General features: G+C 37.3%; 1 protein-coding gene across 2 annotated transcripts in view; it reads right to left on the bottom strand.

Moving 5' to 3' along the window:
- Positions 1–11,342, bottom strand: part of radil2b (Ras association and DIL domains 2b) — a 90,020-nt gene extending 78,678 nt beyond the window's left edge. The window contains exons 1-3 of one of the 2 annotated variants that reach the window (XM_061967183.1): positions 11,197–11,342; positions 10,853–11,121; positions 1,657–1,817 (exon numbers count right to left, since the gene is read on the bottom strand). In XM_061967183.1, the coding sequence (XP_061823167.1) occupies positions 1,657–1,817; positions 10,853–10,959 (268 nt within the window). In that variant the 5' untranslated portion in view covers positions 10,960–11,121; positions 11,197–11,342. Of the gene's footprint in view, positions 1–1,656; positions 1,818–10,852 lie in introns of both variants that reach the window. The other variant, XM_061967182.1, reaches the window with a different exon arrangement.
- Between the last annotated feature and the right edge of the window lie 5,351 nt (positions 11,343–16,693).

Raw genomic sequence — 16,693 nt, 5'->3', positions numbered from 1 at the left:
TATAACGCAATGTATTACTAAGTGTGGAAGTTTTAAAAAGTCACAAGTTAAAAGAGGTGAGGAACAATTGTGTTTTTAAGTTTGAATCAATTTAACTTTTATTTTCATGTCCAGACTTTTGTGGCACACTTTATTGCATAAACAGTACTATAAAATAATTTCAAGTTCAAGTAGAGTGTATTATACTATCGTATGGTGTGGTACAGTATGGTACAAAAGCTATGGTTGAGATGTTAGCGGAGTATGTTGTACTACTGTAGTTTTGTATGTTACGCTAAAGATGGCATGGTATGCATTGTACAGTATAGTGCAGTATTAATAGTATACTATTTTATTGAGGTGTTGGAGACCACCAATCAAAATATAATATTCTAAGTAATTTTAGGTATTGTTTTTATAAAACACTTAGTTACATAAGTTGTTTTCATAGTTTGGCCGGGGGTGCGACTTATACTCAGGAGCGACTTATGTGTGAAATTATTAACACATTACCGTAAAATATCAAATAATATTATTTATCTCATTCACGTAAGAGACTAGACGTATAAGATTTCATGGGATTTAGTGATTAGGAGTGACATGGTAAACGTATAGCATGTTCTATATGTTATAGTTATTTGAATGACTCTTACCATAATATGTTACGTTAACATACCAGGCACGTTCTCAGTTGGTTATTTATGCCTCATATAACGTACACTTATTCAACCTGTTGTTCACTATTCTTTGTTTATTTTAAATTGCCTTTCAAATGTCTATTCTTGGTGTTTGGTTTTATCAAATACATTTCCCCAAAAAATGTGACTTATACTCCAGTGCGACTTATATATGTTTTTTTCCTTCTTTATTATGCATTTTCGGCCGGTGCGACTTATACGCCGGTGCGACTTATACTCCGAAAAATACGGTATGTCCTTTTACACATGACCATATTTGTTAAAGGTAAAGTGATTATTGGGTAAAAAAAAAAAGAAAAGGTGAGGGTAGAGAAAATACAACTGTCGTACAGTTCTAGACTTGACACATGAATCTACTGTACACTAAACACACAACTGTTCATAATAAATAACCAACTACAGGCTTTATACAGACACGCAAAGTACAAAGTGAGTGTCTACAGAAAGGAAAACTACTAACAGAGTGCCAAATTAAAAATAAATAAAATCGCTTTCACGCATTTAAGCCAGAGTTTCCAAAGTGGGAGTGGAAAGTGTCCCTGCAACTCACATGTGACAGACATATACTTCATAGCTTTTGGCTGTCCATATAGCATTATGCAACATTTACTCAATATTACATCCATTCTAACCATGTCCACACACCAATACTTTAGTTCTGGTGATCCATCCATCTATTTTCTACTGCTTGTCCTTTTCGGGGTGGTGGGGGGTGCTGGAGCCTATCTCAGCTGCATTATGTCTGCTACAAATGTGGATTTACTAAAGCAAGATGAGATCATCAGTCTGATGACTGAATGTTTTTTTCCCCCCCAACACTGCAAAGCTCCTTAACAGCATTCAAGTGCTTTCACTGGTTCTAATAAGCCCCGTGACTTAACTGGGCTGCAACATTTATGGGATCCTGCTTTGAAAACACATGCAAAGTTATACTATAACTACTATTTATTCAGTGATTCTGAAACTGAGTATAACTCACTGCTTGTTTTCCTGACTTGCGTGGACATGTGGGCGGGGCCGTGAAGGAAGACTCCAGAAAGGCGGTTGGTATGGCGACGGATGCGGCTCTTGCAAGGTTGCCTGAAAGCCACGACCTCAGCTGACCTGCTGGTAGACGAACTGCCAGTGGATGAACTTGACCTGAATGATGGAACACAAAGAAAATGACTGATGAAGTGCCCTTGAGCAAGGCTGTGAATCGACTCGATGGGGGAGCTAAGCATTGGAAGTCAATGGTACGGATACCGCGAAATACTGTAGACACAATGGCAAAAAGAGAAGCATTGCAAGGTGAATAACCTGAAATGTGCACAAACTAATATGCTATATATATAAAAGCCAAACAGTTATGGCTGTATATGAACATGTTCATACCAACAGTGCATGCTTGTAGCCCACGCTCTTTCTCCATTGCTCTCTTTGCTCCAAGTATGCATGAATTGAGGGTTGTGCACATTGCAACAAGCCTGTAAGCTTCTTACCACAGAAAGATTATTTTTTTTATACAGTGAAGAACTTCATACTCAAACATTGAAGTTTGAACATGACTGTGGTCGACTTCTGGCAGATTGTTGATTTTATTACAATAAAATGTGATTTTATTTGCTCTCTGCTGAGAATAAATCACGCATTCAAGTGTTGTTATCGCCGTCTTCCATGACAGGACACAAGACGTGACAGCATACCTTACCAGGCTTACTTGATTAACTCTGGAAGGGTAGCTTTTTCTTTGACTGTTTTGTAACTATTTTTGCAACACTTATTACATTCTTAACGAGGATAAGAAACAGGTAGTTATATTAATCCGTATCTATTAAAATCATAAATATCGAGCGCTTTGGACACAGTTGGGTGTTCCAACAGAACAATGACCCCAAACACGTCAAAAGTGGTAAAGGAATGGCTAAATCAGGCTAGTGTTAAGGTTTTAGAATGGCCTTCCCAAAGTCCTGACTTAAACGTGTGGACAATGCTGAAGAAACAAGTCAATTTCAGGAAAATCAACAAATTTAGCTGAACTGCACCAATTTTGTCAAGAGGAGTGGTCAAAAATTCAACCAGAAGCTTGCCAAAAGCTTATGGATGGCTACCAAAAGTGTCTTATTGCAGTGAAACTTGCCAAGGGACATGTAACCAAATATTAACATTACTGTATGTATACTTTTGACACAGCAGATTTGGTCACATTTTCAGTCGACCCATAATAAATTCATAAAAGAACCAAACTTCATGAATGTTTTTTGTGACCAACACGTATGTGCTCCAATCACTCTATCACAAAAAAAATAAGAGTTGTAAAAATTATTGGAAACTCAAAACAGCCATGACATTATGTTCTTTACAAGTGTATGTAAACTTTTGACCATGACTGTAAATACAGTATATATATATATACAGGTAAAAGCCAGTAAATTAGAATAATTTGAAAAACTTGATTTATTTCAGTAATTGCATTCAAAAGGTGTAACTTGTACATTATATTTATTCATTGCACACAGACTGATGCATTCAAATGTTTATTTCATTTAATTTTGATGATTTGAAGTGGCAACAAATGAAAATCCAAAATTCCGTGTGTCACAAAATTAGAATATTACTTAAGGCTAATACAAAAAAGGGATTTTTAGAAATGTTGGCCAACTGAAAAGTATGAAAATGAAAAATATGAGCATGTACAATACTCAATACTTGGTTGGAGCTCCTTTTGCCTCAATTACTGCGTTAATGCGGCGTGGCATGGAGTCGATGAGTTTCTGGCACTGCTCAGGTGTTATGAGAGCCCAGGTTGCTCTGATAGTGGCCTTCAACTCTTCTGCGTTTTTGGGTCTGGCATTCTGCATCTTCCTTTTCACAATACCCCACATATTTTCTATGGGGCTAAGGTCAGGGGAGTTGGCGGGCCAATTTAGAACAGAAATATCATGGTCCGTAAACCAGGCACGGGTAGATTTTGCGCTGTGTGCAGGCGCCAAGTCCTGTTGGAACTTGAAATCTCCATCTCCATAGAGCAGGTCAGCAGCAGGAAGCATGAAGTGCTCTAAAACTTGCTGGTAGACGGCTGCGTTGACCCTGGATCTCAGGAAACAGAGTGGACCGACACCAGCAGATGACATGGCACCCCAAACCATCACTGATGGTGGAAACTTTACACTAGACTTCAGGCGACGTGGATCCTGTGCCTCTCCTGTCTTCCTCCAGACTCTGGGACCTCGATTTCCAAAGGAAATGCAAAATTTGCATGGTTGGGTGATGGTTTGGGGTGCCATGTCATCTGCTGGTGTCGGTCCATTCTGTTTCCTGAGATCCAGGGTCAACGCAGCCGTCTACCAGCAAGTTTTAGAGCACTTCATGCTTCCTGCTGCTGACCTGCTCTATGGAGATGGAGATTTCAAGTTCCAACAGGACTTGGCGCCTGCACACAGCGCAAAATCTACCCGTGCCTGGTTTACGGACCATGGTATTTCTGTTCTAAATTGGCCCGCCAACTCCCCTGACTTTAGCCCCAGAGCCGGCCCAAGGCATAAGCGTACTAAGCGCTTGCTTAGGGCCCCGCGGCCACCAGGGGCCCCCCAAAAGCAATTAACAAAACTTTCTTATTTTTTATTTTTTGCATGTACGAGTCTGACTGATGATTTCTAAATGATCAAAGATATATTATTGTACAAAAACACAATTTTAGGTCAACAGAGTGCTGCTGCTGATCTAGGCCTAGTGATTCTTCCTGCCTCTCTTTAAATGTAAAACTGCCTCTGCTGCACCTGTGACGTTTGCCGCCCGCCGTGCAATGCCAGTGCGCACTGGGCATCAAAAGCGCAGATAGAGGCAAAACAATGTCACAAAAAAGGACATATCCTTCAGGTGCAGAAAAAAGGAAGAAGAAGAAAGTGGAAGAGGAGAAAAAATGCCATGATAAAGGTATGTTTGCATGACTTGGTAATAAAAAGTTTATCAATGAGATTTGTAGCTGTAATTAGCTTTAGCTAGGTGACGTTAGCTAGCTAGCAATATGTTTTTAGCATCAGGTGCTAGCAATATGTTTTTAGCATCAGGTTACTAGTGAGATATGTTGTTTGTACAAATTGTTTGCAGCAGAGCACGGTAATTTATTTGAGTAAAATAAACATTATTTTTTACATCAACTCATAAGTTATGTGAAACTTCCCCAGGAGCATTGTTAAAATACTTTGGAGGCACAGAATCAGCCCAGAGCCAGTCCACATCCTCAGGCTCAACTGTGAGTGATGAATCAGGTGAGGAAAAGACTGTCACGGTATACATTTAATTTCTTAGTATAAACATTACACTTGAAGGGAAATTAATATAGTCAAAGTATCTCATTAATATGTGTGTCTATATGTATGTATGTATGTATTTCATCTTAGGTCCATCTCCATCTTCTACAGTGCTCTCTCACACACCTCCACCCTCTATGCCCACTGTCCCCTCCATGTCTGAAACCACAGCTGATTTATCTAGTAAGTTAACTGCAAAACACCCTTTGTAATTGCTCATTGTACTGCAGAACATTCTGAGATTAATAATTATGTCCAACAGTGCAATTTAATGACCTTATAGGTCCTTCTTTTTTAGTCATTGTCTTTCTTTGGTCACTTCCTCAGCAACTTCCACCACAACGTCCCCTTCACACCATGGACCATCATCAGCTCCGCCAGTTGACCCAGCTGAGTGGCCTTCTTTCCTCTCAGATTCAGACAGGACTGAGCAGGTGATCAGAGGACCACTGTCTATTAAGGAGAACTTTTCATTCCCCAAACGGCATGATGGCCAAAGTTTTCATTATCATTATACCTACAGACAGCTAGTCAATGGAGAAAAAGTCAAGCGTAGCTGGCTGACTTATTCAAGAAGTAAAGATGCAGTCTATTGCTTTTGCTGCAAATTATTTTCCAAAAAGTCCTTAAAACTGGCAGCCGAGGGACAGCGGGATTGGGTCAACATAGGTGCACTGCTGAAACAGCATGAAAACAGTGAAGATCATTGTAGCAACATGGTGAAATGGAAGGAATTTCCCTTGCGTCTTTCAAAGGGGAAAACTATTGAGAATTTAACTTCAGTAGACTGCGCTCTCTTTGTACAAAGTAAACATTAAATATGAACAATTAACTAAAAATATAAACTAGTAATTAAAGACTAATATGTACAAGACTGATGAGACAAGATGACACTTTTACCGTAAATGCAAAGCTTTATCACTTGGACTGTTCAACCCCAGGCCACTCTTGTAGCTGAATGTTTTCTACATTTTAAGATTAGGAACCATATGTGGCACTCTGGACATCATTCGTTCATTCATTGGTATTATTGATGTTCTTAACTGGGCCACCCCCATATCTTTATAAATGACATGTCATTTGTAAAGACATGCCAGGCTGACAATAGGATAATGTAAACAACACTGCCAGAGCCGCAATGAGTTTATAGTAGGTGTGTGAATGATCAACAATCAATATTATTGGCAGAAATAGAGGGCCCCAAAATCTAATTTTGCTTAGGGCCCCATGGAGGCTTGGGCCGGCACTGCTTAGCCCCATAGAAAATCTGTGGGGTATTGTGAAAAGGAAGATGCAGAATGCCAGACCCAAAAACGCAGAAGAGTTGAAGGCCACTATCAGAGCAACCTGGGCTCTCATAACACCTGAGCAGTGCCAGAAACTCATCGACTCCATGCCACGCCGCATTAACGCAGTAATTGAGGCAAAAGGAGCTCCAACCAAGTATTGAGTATTGTACATGCTCATATTTTTCATTTTCATACTTTTCAGTTGGCCAACATTTCTAAAAATCCCTTTTTTGTATTAGCCTTAAGTAATATTCTAATTTTGTGACACACGGAATTTTGGATTTTCATTTGTTGCCACTTCAAATCATCAAAATTAAATGAAATAAACATTTGAATGCATCAGTCTGTGTGCAATGAATAAATATAATGTACAAGTTACACCTTTTGAATGCAATTACTGAAATAAATCAAGTTTTTCAAAATATTCTAATTTACTGGCTTTTACCTGTATGTGTATATATATATATATATATATATATATATATATATATATATATATATATATATATATATATATATATATTTACAGTACATATATTAGGGCTGTCACAAATAAGTTAACTCATGTGATTTCAAAAACTTCCTGCATTATCACATAATAATAATAACTCTGACTAATGTGTGGTTACTGGCAAACTTCACTTCAAAATGCACCATGACTGGATAAAAATGTTACCAAGTTTTGAGAAAAAAATATTAAAAGAAAACATTTTTAAAAATTCTTATGAAAACTGTAAATTCTGACAATAAAATTGCATTTCTGTCCAAAAATGTGGGTATTTTTTAAGTTAATTAAAATCATACAAGTGAGTAAATGACCTGTGATTAACATGACCAATCCAACTCCAAAAGTGTGATTAATCTGATCAATGAAACTACCTGGCAGGCACAAGACATTGAAACAACGTTGAGACCTTGTTGAATTAGGTCCTGATGTTGAGCAACTCAGACATAATGTTGAAACAACATGCTTTTTTGAAGACGTTTAATCACTTTCGGGTTCTGACGTTGATTTGACCATTAAATCCTGATCAAATACCAACCAATATTTTAAAACACAAACGCAACATTGAAACGACATGCTTTTTACTGACGTCTATTCATTGTCAGGATCTGACCTTGATTTGACCATTGAAATTCGGTAATTTCCTCCTTCTCAATTTACAAATACAACTATTTGTACAAACCCATTAAACCCTTTATTTATTAAATCACAATTATTGAAATTCAACAATTTGGTGCACTTGCAAACAGCTAAAATGATGTATAAAGTAAACTATAACCTACTACCCAAGAATGTACAACAATGCTTCTCAACAAAAGAGGAGAAATATAACCTTAGAGAAAAATGTAAATTAAAACATTTGTATGCTCGTACAACACTTAAAACCTTTAGCATATCAGTATGTGGAATTAAATTATGGAATGGATTAACCAAATAAATCAAACAAAGCACCAATATGATTCAGTTTAAGAGACTGTTCAAACTACAAGTGTTCACAAAGTAAACAGAACAAGAATTATGATGAACATCTTGAACCCTTTTTTTATTTTTTTTTATTGAGACAAATATTATTTATATTTGTTTGCTTACTATGGAATATAATTTATTTATTATTTATTTGTTCACTGTTCTGTTACATAGAACAAGGAAATTGGATAAAATTGCTATGGTATGAAAAGGGGTAGGATTAAATAAACTCTGCTTCTTCCTACTTCTTTTCGGCTGTAATGAAACAACTGGAATAGTGTGATGCATTACATTGTATCGTATGCATGTTCCAAATAAACTGAAACTGAACTGAACTGAACTATTGTAAACTATGCAACATTGTTTGGTTGTCATGTTAAAGGACATCTTTAATTGAGATCAGATGAGGCTTGTTGGTTGTTTTTGATATTTGTTTTATAAGTCTATAAGTTATAAGTTTTTTAAGTTTATATGTAGACTGCAGGGAATGATCTTGTTATACAGATAACTAATCCTAGGTGTAGTTCTGTTAGGTACCAATCCTATATATGGAAAAACTGGTATCTGTGCCTTTTATAGAATGTGTGCATTTTTAAAGTATGTACATACATATATATATATATATATATATATATATATATATATATATATATATATATATATATATATATATATATATATATATATTTTTTATTTTTTTTTAATTTTTTTTTAATTTATTTATTTATTTTTTTTATTGCTACTTTTATTTATTTATTAGATGCCTTTTACTAAACATGCACAAGCACTGTTTTTAATATTATGTGCATATTATATATTATATACCTTTTATACTGTGTTTTTTTTATTTTATGTACTGTATGTGATTGTAAGTCTCCTTGGACGTTGGAGTCTGCAAAAAAGTTTGACGATGATGATATTCCATGTGCTCTTTATTTTACTTGCACATTTAAATTAAAAAGATACATATGGACCTGTGGACTATCTTGAGCCAGGACACATTGGGTTTTGTTTGTTGTTTTTTTTTGCATATGAGTGCTCGATTGTTAAATATAATAAAAGACCCACTACTTATTTGCAGAGGTGGGTAGTAACGCGCTACATTTACTCCGTTACATCTACTTGAGTAACTTTTGGGATAAATTGTACTTCTAAGAGTAGTTTTAATGCAACTTACTTTTACTTTTACTTGAGTATATTTATAGAGAAGAAACGCTACTTTTACTCCGCTACTTTTATCTACATTCAGCTCGCTACTCGCTACTAATTTTTATCGATCTGTTAATGCACGCTTTGTTTGTTTTGGTCTGTCAGACAGACCTTCAAAGTGCCTGCGTTGCTGGTGACGTTTCACTCCGTTCCACCAATAAAATGCAGTCACTAGTGACGTTTGACTCCGTTCCACCAATCAGATGCAGTCACTGGTGACGTTGGACCAATCAAACAGAGCCAGGCGGTCACATGACCTGACTTAAACAAGTTGAAAAACTTATTGGGGTGTTACCATTTAGTGGTCAATTGTACAGAATATGTACTGTACTGTGCAATCTACTAATACAAGTTTCAATCAATCAATCAAAAGTGTGAAGGAAAAAAGACACTTTTTTATTTCAAACGTACATCCCGTCACAAGCCTAAAGACTGACTGCACAGTTCCTGTCTTCACAATAAAAGTGCCGCTCCATCGCGCCTGCACTTTCAAAATAAGAGTCTCCGAAAGCCAGCGCAAACAAGCTAGCAAGCTACGGAATTTGCCGCCAATGTATTTCTTGTAAAGTGTTTGAAAACGAATACGGAAGCTGGACAAATAAGATACCAAAAACCAACCACTTTCATGTGGTATTAGACAGAAAGGAGGAACTTTTTTTCTCCTGCATTTGAAAACGTGGACGTTAAGCACTGCTGTCTGATTACAATCAATGCAAGTCATCAGAATCAGGTAATACACCAACTTATATTCTTGTCAACATGAAAGAAAGGAATCTATATGTGTTAAACATGCATATATATTCATTAAAACACCTTTAACATGTAAACAAAAACGGCAAAATAAATAAATATAAATGATGTACTGTATATATCAATGTATGTGTATATATGTATATATATATATATATATATATATATATATATATATATATATATATATATATATATATATATATATATATATATATATATATATATATGATATGTGTGTGTATGTTACTCATCAGTTACTCAGTACTTGAGTAGTTTTTTCACAACATACTTTTTACTTTTACTCAAGTAAATATTTGGGTGACTACTCATTACTTTTACTTGAGTAATAAAGCTCTAAAGTAACAGTAGTCTTACTTGAGTACAATTTCTGGCTACTCTACCCACCTCTGCTTATTTGTCGAGTGGTTAATTGAAAATGTATTTGCAAAGGTGTAGTAACACATTGCAAATCAGTGAAATGAGAATAAGACAACTAATAATTCATTACTGACATGTTGTTAAGTCGTTATTAAACCGCAGTCCCTTGCAAGGTTTCTCTTGTTCCCATTGGGTTGACTTTTTTCTTGCCCTGATGTGTGGACAATGCTGAAGAAACAAGTCCATGTCAGAAAACCAACAAATTTAGCTGAACTGCACCAATTTTGTCAAGAGGAGTGGTCAAAAATTCAACCAGAAGCTTACTAGAAGCTTGTGGATGGCTACAAAAAGTGCCTTATTGCAGTGAAACTTGCCAAGGGACATGTAACCAAATATTAACATTGCTGTATGTATATTTTTGACCCAGCAGATTTGGTCACATTTTCAGTCGACCCATAATAAATTCATAAAAGAACCAAACTTTATGAATGTTTTTTGTGACAAACAAGTATGTGCTTCAATCACTCTATCACAAAAAAATAAGAGTTGTAGAAATTATTGGAAACTCAAGACAGCCATGACATTATGTTCTTTACAAGTGTATGACAACTTTTGACCATGACTGTAAATATAGTATATATATCCTTTGAGACATTCGTGAATAAAGGCTATATACATAAACTTTGATTGATTGATTGTTTGAGCTGTGATGAGAAATTCTATGCTGACATCTCTCAAGTTAAAAAGTTGTGATCAGTAATATTGAAGAAGTGTCCTACTCACTGCAAGGAACCATCACTGGACTTCCTTCCAAGTCTCATGATGCGTCTTTTCAGAGAAGATGCAGGTAAAGCTGGTGGGCGAGATCCCGCAACTTCCACGTCGTTCATCTCCGGCCGAATATTTTAGCATGCGATATTTCAGGTCAAGCTGTTCCAGGGCGTGTGGAAATCCCGGTGGTCTGCACCGTGTCCTGTGGGAACTGCAGTGCGCGGTCACTCCTCATGTCCACTGGCCCCATCAGTCCTTCTTCTCTCCATCTAACGTCTGGTCTGCAGGACAAAGAGTGGACAAGAACAGGCAAAGATCGTGAATCGATCCCATGCAATCTTTGCATGAAAACGGACCTCCTCTCTGCTCTCCAGATGTGCTCGCACGGCGCAGCTGTGTCCGGGCGCCAAGTGCACGCGCGCACAAACACGTGCGTGCTCACAATCTCACCCACTCACTCTCAAAACGGGACGACTTCACAATAAAGTGCGTCATTGTTTCGCCAACAATGTTCTTTTTTTTTTTTTTTTTTTTGCCATGCCGAGTGAACACGTCTACTCGTACAATAACATAACCTCTTTTACAAACTCATGCGTGCAAAAACGTCATTAAAACGTCAGTTGGCAAAAAAAAAAAAAAAAAAATATATATATATATATATATATATATATATATATATATATATATATATATATATATATATATTTTTTTTTTTTTTTAAACCTTTATTTATAAATGTCAATATTTACAAACAGTTGAGAAATAATAATCAAACTAAGTACAAAAACAGTACAAAACAGCGCCAGGGGGTTCTAAATTCATACTTGCCAACCCTCCCGAATTTTCCGGGAGACTCCCGAAATTCAGCGCCTCTCCCGAAAACCTCCCGGGACAAATATTCTCCGGAAAATCTCCCGATTTTCAGCCGGAGCTGGAGGCCACGCCCCCTCCAGCTCCATGCGGACCTGAGTGAGGACAGCCTTTTTTTTATGACAGGAGGACAACAGGGTGACAAGAACTAAATCATCCAGACTAGAGACACATTGTATTATTATGTTTATCTTACCTAAAAATAAATATATTTATTAATTACAAAAAAACCCTAAATACATTTTTACTATATTTTGCTAAAAACATCAAAATTAATTGTGTTTTTATTTGTATTTTTTCTGACTCCTTATTACATCCAGCCATAGAATTATACATTAAAATAAACGTATATGAAATAATAAATTTTAAATTATCATAATAATTCATTTAAAATTACCATATTTAATTATTAAAATAATTGCTTGTTTATCAACAACTTTAGCATTTTATTCATTACATTTTGAAGCTCTCAGAACAGAAGCCAAGTTATATTATATCCTTAAGATTTATTTATGCAAGTTTGAAGTATCAATTATCTAAACACAGTTTTGTTTGCATATTTTCAGGATGTAGATATATATATATATATATATATATATATATATATATGTATATATATATATATATATATATATATATATATATATATATATATATATATATATATATGTCAATATACACCTCCTCTCTTAACCACGCCCCCGCCCACAACCACGCCCCAGTCCCATCCCCGACCACGCCCCCCCCCCCACCTCCCGAAATCAGAGGTCTCAAGGTTGGCAAGTATGTCTAAATTCAAAGTAACTAAAATCCATCCATCCATTTTCTACCGCTTATTCCCTTTGGAGTCGCGGGGGGCGCTGGAGCCTATCTCAGCTACAATCGGGCGGAAGGCGGGGTACACCCTGGACAAGTCGCCACCTCATCGCAGAGTAACTAAAATAGAATACAAAATAAGAATACAAAATATATACATATAACAAACAAAGTGAAAAGCCATAGGCTCACTCAATTTCAGTAAATAACTTAAATTTGGATCACAGCATCATCGTTTTTACAGCTTTTTGTTGTTAGAGGTAGAGAGTGTTTTAACATAGAGTTCTAATTCTTTTTAAAAGGCACAAAAAACAGGTCGGGTATTGAGAAACTTACATTTATGAATATAAAACTTAGCCAATAGTATAATGAGGTTGCAAAGGTAAAATTTATTTTCAAATGTTTTTTTCATACAGTGTAAATCCAAATAGCACATTTTGAAAACAAAGCACAAATTTGTCATTAAGTTGCCAACATATGGGGAGAGGCTGAGCGAGATGAGGACGCCATCTAGTGGATGCCTACAGAAAAACGGTCAAATAAAGCAGTGGTTCTCAACCTTTTTTCAGTGATGTACCCCCCTGTGAAAATGTTTTTAATTCAAGTACCCCCTAATCAGAGCAAAGCATTTTTGAGTGAAAAAAAGATATAAAGAAGTAAAATACAGCACTATGTCATCAGTTTCTGATTTATTAAATTGTATAACAGTGCAAAATATTGCTCATTTGTAGTGGTCTTTCTTGAACTATTTGGAAAAAAAGATATAAAAATAATTAAAAACTTGTTGAAAAATAGACAAGCGATTCAATTATAAATAACGATTTGTACACATAGAAGTAATCATCAGGGACGGCGTGGCGCAGTGGAAGAGTGGCCGTGCGCGACCCGAGGGTCCCTGGTTCAATCCCCACCTAGTACCAACCTCGTCATGTCCGTTGTGTCCTGAGCAAGACACTTCACCCTTGCTCCTGATGGGTGCTGGTTAGCGCCTTGCATGGCAGCTCCCTCCATCAGTGTGTGAATGTGTGTGTGAATGGGTAAATGTGGAAGTAGTGTCAAAGCGCTTTGAGTACCTTGAAGGTAGAAAAGCGCTATACAAGTACAACCCATTTATCATTTATCATTATCAACTTAAAGTGCCCTCTTTGGGGATTGTAATAGAGATCCATCTGGATTCATGAAATTAATTCTAAACATTTCTTCACAAAAAAAGAAATCTTTAACATCAATATTTATGGAACATGTCCACAAAAAATCTAGCTGTCAACACTGAATATTGCATTGTTGCATTGTAATGAATGGAATAGCCTACTTGATTTGATGTTCAGTTTATGAACTTACATTCATATTTTGTTGAAGTATTATTCAATAAATATATCTATAAAGGATTTTTGAATTGTTGCTATTTTTAGAATATTTAAAAAAAAATCTCACGTACCCCTTGGCATACCTTAGAGTACCCCCAGGGGTACGCGTACCCCCATTTGAGAACCACTGAAATAAAGGACTTACCTCTGGCTTTTTGGGAGAAATATAGTTAAAGTTAAAGTACCACTGATAGTCACACACACACTAGGTATGGTGAACTTATTCTCTGCATTTGACCCATCCCCTTGTTCCACCCCCTGGGAGGTGAGGGGAGCAGTGAGCAGCAGCGGTGGTCGCGCTCGGGAATCATTTTGGTGATTTAACCCCCAATTCCAACCCTTGATGCTGAGTGCCAAGCAGAGAGGTAATGGGTCCCATTTTATAGTCTTTGGTATGATGACTCAGCCAGGGTTTGAACTCACAACCTACCGATCTCAGGGGAGACACTCTAACCACAAGTGACTAGACTAGACTAGACTAGACCAGACTTCCTTTTTATTGTCATTTTAATTTGAACTTTACAGTACAGATAAAAACAACATTTTGTTGCATTAGCTCATGGTAGTGCAGGATAAAAAAGCAATAAGGTGCAGATATAAATAAATTGATGACTGTACAGATAAATATATTGCAATTTTGCATATGCATCCACGTTTATAGATATATGTTATATTGTCTATATATTCCAGCGAGTTAATCCATTGTTGGGGGGAATTGAGGGGATTATTATGATGTGTTCAAGAGTCTTATGGCCTGAGGGAAGAAGCTGATACAGAACCTGGAGGTTCTGCTGCGGAGGCTGCGGAACCTCTTTCTAGAGTCCAGCAGTGAAAACAGTCCTTGGTGGGGGTGGGAGGAGTCTCTGTAGATTTTCTGAGCCCTGGTCAGGCAGCGGCTTTTTGCGATCTCCTGGCAAACCTCTGTATTGTGAGGCACATGCACTAACCCCTGTCCCTCCGTGTAGCCCGCTTTGGCTCCATATGAAGTTAAATAAATATTGAAAAGTATTTAATTAGTTACACTACTAATACCAAAAATGCATTTTCCGCCATTATCATGCACTCCCAGGCGGAAATCTTGATGTGTGAGATCTTGGAAGTTCATCTTGTTACTGTAGAAAACACATCATTAATGACCACATCTCATCTATTAATAGTGCTGTAGTTTTCGGTATGAATCCCATAGCAAGTGAATCAGATATAAACGTTTTACTTGAAATGTTTCAAAATCTAGGGATTCGGCAAACACAGAGGTCAAAAATTGGTGGTCCAAGAGGAACTTTGAAAGGCTGAAATCATGGGTATTCATTCCAGCACCATATAAATCAGGGGTGTCAAACTCATTTTAGCTCAGGGGCCGCATGGAGGAAAATGATTCCCGCGTGGTCCAGATGGGTAAAATCATGGCATAATAACTTAAACATACAACGACAACTTCAGACCATACTTGCCAACCCTCCCAATTTTCCCGGGAGAGTCCCGAATTTCAGTGCCCCTCCCGAAAATCTCCCGGGGCCACCATTCTCACAAATTTCTCCCGATTTCCACCCGGACAACAATATTGCTACACCATCCTTCACTGGGCGCCGTTTCCGGCCGGACAATGATAACGGTTACACCTCGAAGTCAAGCGCGGGAAGTACGCTTTCAAGTTCCAAAATGATTGGGAAAAAAGAATTTCAGTTCATCCAGGACAGCTCGAAGGGGAAGGGGTATGCTGCCTGCAAATTCTGTAGATCAGACTTCTCCATTGAACACGGTGGCCGAACGGATATAGTCACTCATGAACGGTCAGAGAAGCACAAGGCTGCGGCCACACAGCACCGGTCACAGCCCAGTATTATGGGCCACCTTGATAATTAAGACCCGAGGGTGTAACTTATGCCGAGACAAAGATGGCTATGCTGATAGCTACAAGCAACATCCCGTTCTCATTTGCGGATGTCTTCAACAAATCCGTGAAGGATATGTTCCCGGATTCAGAGATCGCTCGCCAGTACGCAAATGACAGAACAAAGGCTACTCAAATAGTGAAAGGTAAGTGTATAGGGTTACCACCCGTCCCTTATAGTACGGAGTCGTCCCGTATTTTAAGATTAAATTGTTAAATATTATTATAATTTTTTAAACTAAGCATCAAGTACAGTACAGTTAGTAGAAAAACTGTGTTTTCATTAATGTAGGTAGATAGGTGCGATTGCCCCGGAATTGGACAAGGAAGCGATCGAACTGTGCCAAAACCAACCATTCGGTTTGATGTGTGATGAAAGCACAAGCAGAAACACAGATAAAGTATGTTTTTTGTATGGGCTGTGCTACTGGCTGCGAAGCATTGCACCTTCAAATACAACCACGTGTAGAGGAGTGTTATGTGTGTATATGTGTAAATAAATGAACACTGGAATTCAAGTATTTCTTTTTGTGTGTGTGTGTGTGTGTGTATATATGGGTATATATATTATATTATACATATTATATATATGACCCCCAGCGGGCCTTTTGAATATCTCCCTATTTCTGAGGTCTCAAGGTTGGCAAGTATGCTTCAGACTGTTTTACGTCGACCCAAAATACAACAAGCACATTCTGAAAATGTACATCCATCCATCCATTTTCTACCGCTTGTCCCTTCCGGGGGTCGCAGTGGGTGCTGGAGTCTATCCCAGCTGCATTCGGGCGGAAGGCGGGTTACACTCTCACCACCTCATCGCGGTGCAAACACAGATAGACATGTCACAACTAATTCTCTTGACAAAACACTTCAAGTTAGTGGAAAATTCTTAGGAAAAGATTGGTGCCG

Source organism: Nerophis lumbriciformis, linkage group LG11 (assembly GCF_033978685.3).
Source record: "Nerophis lumbriciformis linkage group LG11, RoL_Nlum_v2.1, whole genome shotgun sequence".
In the NCBI taxonomy this organism is placed as follows: domain Eukaryota; kingdom Metazoa; phylum Chordata; class Actinopteri; order Syngnathiformes; family Syngnathidae; genus Nerophis; species Nerophis lumbriciformis.
The sequence above is the reverse complement of the archived record's forward strand: the minus strand, read 5'-3'. Positions and strand labels throughout refer to the sequence as shown.